Source organism: Galeopterus variegatus, unplaced genomic scaffold, assembly GCF_000696425.1.
Source record: "Galeopterus variegatus unplaced genomic scaffold, G_variegatus-3.0.2 Scaffold5869, whole genome shotgun sequence".
Taxonomy (NCBI): Eukaryota; Metazoa; Chordata; class Mammalia; order Dermoptera; family Cynocephalidae; genus Galeopterus; species Galeopterus variegatus.
The window spans coordinates 97728-104026 of NW_007731980.1; the positions used below are offsets into that span (position 1 = coordinate 97728).

Consider the following 6299-nt stretch of genomic DNA (forward strand, 5'->3'; position numbering starts at 1 on the left):
GCGCGACACTGAGGGTTGCAATCCATTGCCAGACACGAAAAAAGACAAAAAGGAAAAAAAACAAAAACAAAAACAAAAAATATCTGCTGATCCCTGATCTAAATTCCTAAGGCTATTTCTAGTTTTGCGTCTGTATGGGTGTGCTCCTTCTATGCGTCTCTTCCCAACTCTGCGTTCAGTGATGTCACATTGACAGCTTGAAATCAGCCCCAGTGGGAGTATTTATGCCACAGACATTGTCAATTGCTACAAATCAGGACCTTTTCACTTTTTCTTTTCCTTCTTTCTTTTCTTCCTTCCTTCTTTCCTTTCCAGAAGACCAGTTGGTAAGCATTTACCAGCATACCACTGTCTACTTTATAGGGTTACCGAGGTAGAATAAATGAGATAAATATGAAGTACTGTGTTCGTAATAAATATCAAGTGTTAGCTGTTTTTATTCTAGTACTTTTCAGAGAGAATTTATTCTCTTGTACTCAATAGTCCTAGATCAATAATCCTAGAATCTTTGCCTTTTTTGGCTTATCTCTGAAATATTAGGAACTCCAGTAATACAATCAGTATCTGCATAATTTTGTTATGTTGCTAATTTGCAGTTGACTAGGGCATGATTTTCTCAAATATGGTCTCAGGATAATTTATATTGGCTATCTGCCTCTTTTGAGCAAGAATGAATGAGGCAAAAGGGAAATATATTGTGAGAAAAGACCTGAAGTAACAAACTCTGGCAAAGGAAACTTCTCTCCCTTTTCCTGCCTATACTGTTGACTATATCAGGTGCCTACACTGCACTGGGCTGGGGGATATTGATATGATGAGAACAGGGCCTCTGCTTTGAAATGCTCACAACTTAATGAGGGACACATAACATACACATGTGAATAAATCCAATACAGTGTGACAAGGCTCCACAGAGGTGTGAGTTGGGGTGGGAGCATCTAGTGCTGTAGGAGATAGTGATCAGGGAAGACTGCACTGAGAGGGTGAACTTGGAGCTGAATCTGGAAGGATGAGTAGGTGCTTGCTAGGTGGGGTGAGGTGAAGGAATAGAAGGGACAACATTCCTGGGAAGGGAAGAGCATGCACAGTGGCCAAGAGGCAAAATTAGAAGACTTGTTCAGGGGAAGGGCATAAATTGGTATGGCTATAACTGACAATGGGTGTGTCTGAGGAAGTGGCACAGTGGCCAAGAGGCAAAATTAGAAGACTTGTTCAGGGGAAGGGCATAAATTGGTATGGCTGTAACTGACATTGGGTGTTTCTGAGGAAGTGGTAGATGGGATGGAGACATGGTATGGACTGGAGAGAAATTTAAGACATTGAATTGATAGGATCTGCTCAAGGATATGGGAGCTGGTAACAGAGGAGTAGTGAAAGAGAAGCCCAGGTTTCTGGCTTAACTAGTTGGGAGCAGAGATCATGATTGAGAATGATGACATGATGACCATGATGATGGCACTAGCTGTTATTTACTCTGTGTCCATTTTGCAGATGAAAAACTGAAGCTAATGAAAAGAAGTAATTTTTCTATGGTCATATAATTAGCAACGTTTTACCAACTTACCTCCTGATATTGCCAGAGAAACAACATTCGGGAAGGGAGGCAATGAATTCAAAGTGTGTAGAGTTTGAGACACCTTTAGTACATTATATTGGTGGTGTTTCCTGAGAAGTACGAAGTGCAGGTCCAGATATTAAGGGAGATGTCTAGGTTGGAGACAGAGATCAGAGTCATCTCTGAACGGCAGTCAGTTAAGCTCAACTTGCTGCTCCTTTCTCTTCTCCCACAGCCTTCAAAACAAGCAACCTCTGTGAATTAATCAGTAGCATCACCTGCCCGAACCTGGTCACTAATCTTACTTTATACTTGGTTAGTACTTCACAGTATAACTGTACTGGCATATATGTATCTCAGTTGATCCTCACAGCAATTATAATTTAATAAACAAGAAAGATAGTATTATCCCCTCTTTACAGATGAAGTGCCCAGCCTAAGATTACCACGATGACAGAGGGTAGTACCAGGGTAGATCCTGTATCCTCTGACTGCTACTCCTCTATACCACAAGGTCTCTTTGCAGTGTTTCCTCTTGCCTGGACTGAATTTTAAAAGAAGCAGTTACAAACCTAGTCTCAGTTGATTTCATGGATCTTTGACTTCTGGGTTGGAGAGAAATAGTGGGGATGTGTGTTCTTAGAGAGTGGTAAATTATAAACAGCTTGCTGGGGACAGAGTTCCAAACCACTCTCCCTTCCCCAAAAAGTGTGCATTTTTAAGCCTGCAATTAATCAGACAATATTCTAGCATTATGTCACTCTTCATAACTCAAAATTTATGATCCAACATCTTTAAAGAATTAACAGAAATACTTGCCAATTGAGTTACTTAGTCATACTTTTGTCTATCAACCAAACATTGTTAATTTCTTTTTTCCTTTTTGGGACATAGGCTGACAGACTCCTTCGACTGCAACAAGCAGCAGAATTTTACTTGATGCAGATTGTTGAAATTCATACCTTTGTGGGCATTGCCAGTTTTAATAGCAAAGGAGAGATCAGAGCCCAGCTACACCAAATTAACAGTGATGATGACCGAAAGCTGCTGGTTTCATATCTGCCTGCCACTGTGTCCACCGAAGCAGAAACCAGCATCTGCTCAGGGCTTAAGAAAGGATTTGAGGTACAGTAGAGCATCCTAAGCCTCATATCACCATCACTTTCCTTTCCCTCATTTTGTATCTGAGGTTCCTTCTGATTTGAGGCAGTCTGTTACTGTGTGGTACTAACAGTCTCAACTAAAGGAGAGTAACGGTGGATCATCTATAACGTTAAGAAGCATGTCTTGTTCTCCGTTGTACTCCTGTGCCTAGCGAAGTACCTGGCATGTAATAGTGCTGAATAAACACTTGCTGAAGGAATGAGTACATAAAAGTACACAGTGGCGGGGCTGGAGGACTTAAACACCATCTGGGAACTTTCCAAACTGTTCCTTCCACTCTGGCACTATCCCAGCTGTGACCATTTTTACCCTTGGATTTCTAGTGAAAATCAGCATGTTTACCTTCTGCTTACAGTCATACTAGACCTCAAACATAGGAAAACCAATTAAGACCAGTGGTAGGTTTCAGGAATGATGGGGTTCACCTAAATCAGCACAAGTTTGGATTCAGCTTCTGGGATGCAGCCGTGTGTCAAGTGTCTGGTAGCAAGCAAAGCATATCAGCTGTGGTTGTTGCTGCCTATAGGTGAGTGTTCCTCAATCTTGGCTGCCCATTGAAATCACCTGGGGATTTAAAAAACACTGTTGCCTAGGTCTTACCCCCAGAGATTCTGATTTAATTGATCTGGGATGTGGTCTGGCCTGGCCATTAAAATTATTTAAACCTCCCTATCTGAATCTAATGTGTAGCCAAGGCTGAGAACCACTGCTCTAGGCCCCTGTCTTGGTCACCCACAGGATTCCGTAGACAAGGTTGTCACATAGTGATGTACCCCATATCCTCTATGATGGACGCTATACCTCCCGATCTGAATCTAATGTGTAGCCAAGGCTGAGAACCACTGCTCTAGGCCCCTGTCTTGGTCACCCACAGGATTCCGTAGACAAGGTTGTCACATAGTGATGTACCCCATATCCTCTATGATGGGCGCTATTCTGAACTGTAGGCATATCGTGGTATTTCAAACAGGAAAAGCACCCACAGGATTCCGTAGACAAGGTTGTCACATAGTGATGTACCCCATATCCTCTATGATGGACGCTATTCTGAACTGTAGGCATATCGTGGTATTTCAAACAGGAAAAGACCCTGCCCACAAGCAAACCACAATGGCATGTAAGGTGACAAGTGCTGTGATGGGGTGAGTTGAGGACTGAGGGGGTATGGGCATGGAGTGTGGGGAGCTACAGAGGACCTTGAAGAGGTGCATACCCCACTGGTGGGGAATTCGGAATGAGAGTGAATTCTGCTCAGTAAGACAATTTAAACCACATTTCCTTCCAAATGACTGATGCTGTATGTTCAGGTGGTTGAAAAACTAAATGGAAAAGCTTACGTAATAACTTCGTATAGCATACATTATACGAAGTTATACGACTTGCAAGCCCAATATTCTCTTTCTCTCCTATTAACACAGTCATGGAGTGAGTGAAAGTCTGACTGTCCACATGAATAGCCAAGATCCAGACTGTCAGTGTGGGAAGGGTCAGGTGAGACTCAGCTCATAACTTGTGGGGGGTCCTATCACTTAATACTTTTCTGAAAGTCAATTTGGACCAATGTAACAAGAGTCTATGACTTGATACTTTCACTTTTAGGAATTTATCCTGAGGAAATAACCAAAGAAGCAAAGACAGAGGCAGAAAAAAGCAATCTGAGAGGTAAGAGCAAGCGTGTTAACACCGAAGTCAGAGGAGACCCGAGTTTCAAGATCTGGGTAACAGTCACCAGAGCCAAGTGCTGCAGAGCCTAGGCCAAGTGAGCTCAAAGAACTCAAAGAATTTGGCAACGAAATGCCACTGGAGATTTACAGTTAAAGATTTACATGTAAGAATAGTCCTTATAGCGTTATAACAGTGGATAACAGACACAAAGCTAGAAAACATCCAACAGTGATTGGTTAATACGGCATAGCAAACAACAGAGTATCCCGCAGCTGTTAAAAACCAGCTTCCAAAGAATATCTAAGGACTTGGGAAGTTGCTGGCTGTGCGCATTGTCACTTTCGTTCACTGACATCCTTTCCATTTCTTCTGGTCTTATGTTCTATGTGGCACTAGCACTTACATGTGCAGAACCCATGCATTTCGAAACCTAATGTGCACAGCCTCAAAAATCGCAAAGGCCCAAGGATCTTATTCCTAATGACTTCTCTATGCTCCTACTGATAGGAGACAGCAAGAGGCACAATGAAGGAACAATTATACAGTGATTTTTTTTTTTTAACTTACAAACTGTTTATTTCCTGAATTTTCTATTTAATTTTTTTGGACTTCAGGTAACCAAAACTGCTGAAAGCAATACTGCAGATAAGTGGGAGAACTAATGTACATAAGACAGGGAATAGTCTCAGCTCATATCACATCACTCTAAACATTTTAATGTACTGAGGCCTTATTTTCTACCTTAAAGGTTGTTTTTTACCCATAGGTATTGTACCCATTTTAACAGTTAACATCCCAATCATGTATTTCAGGAGGTTTAAAGTTCTTTGTTCCAGATAATCCAAACTCCAATAGTTTGATTGATGCTTTCAGTAGAATTTCCTCTGGAACTGGAGATGTTTTTCAACAACGTATTCAGGTCAGATGCAATCAATGTTGTACTTACAGAAAGGGGTGGGAAGAGGGAAGGAAGCAAGGGAAATAGGTGAATTGTGCTAACTGCTTCTAAATATGTAACAGTCAATGTGTGGAAGGCTTTTTTTTTTAATGTATTTATTTTTTAATTGAAATGTATTGGTTGTACATATTTTGGGGTACAAAGTTATATTGTAATCCATGTATGCAATGTGTAAGGCTTTTAATAAGCATCTTGGTGTCACCAGGGCCAGACGTCCTTTTTACCTGATGTCTGTACTTTGTGGCCGCAGCATTTTCTGTAACTGGCCGCAGCATTTTCTGTAACTGCCCCCTCAGCTGTTCGAGGTCTGCCAGCAGAGCTTGCTCTTCCCTGTGGCTCAGATGCACGTGGGGGTGAGGTGGGGTGGAGGCCAGGCCCAGAAGGAAAACAAGAAACTGTGTACTGTGTTTAGTTTTAATTCCATAATCACTTTCCATCACTCGGAATCCATTTTACTTTTGCTTCTTTAACATCTTTGAAGTTCCTTTCTTGCATTAAGAGTATCAATTATTTCATTAAATTCAAAAAATTTCTAAATATCTCTGACTACCATGACTTACTTGATTTCGCTCACAAAAGCTTCCTCTAATGAAGCCATTTTTTAAAGGGCTAATTTTTTTTTTTCCTAAGTACTTTAAAGATATTTTGGACATAACTGAATAATGTTTTGAACAAAACTTTATCTGCGTTTTCCTCATAGATGGTAACTGAATCTGCCAAGTTAATGGCTTGATGTGATCAATGAAGTCAGTAAAGTATTGTCAGAAAATATTTAACATGAAGATTATATGTATACAGTAAAGGCAATAACACAATTCCATCATTAGAAGTAAAAATGTGAATTATAGGGCCAGCCCGGTGGCGCACTGGAGAGTGCGCCGCTTGGGAGTGCGGCGGCGCTCCCGCCGAAGGTTCGGATCCCATGTGGAGACCGGTTCCCGCTCACTGGCTGAGCGC

General features: G+C 41.4%; 1 protein-coding gene across 1 annotated transcript in view; it reads left to right on the forward strand.

The window, feature by feature from the left end:
• CLCA2 (chloride channel accessory 2) overlaps positions 1-6299 on the forward strand; it is a 37646-nt gene that overhangs the window by 13935 nt on the left and 17412 nt on the right. Inside the window, exons 7-9 of the mRNA XM_008590145.1 lie at positions 2450-2680; positions 4027-4056; positions 5172-5303. Of these exons, the coding sequence (XP_008588367.1) occupies positions 2450-2680; positions 4027-4056; positions 5172-5303 (393 nt within the window). The remainder of the gene's footprint in view (positions 1-2449; positions 2681-4026; positions 4057-5171; positions 5304-6299) is intronic.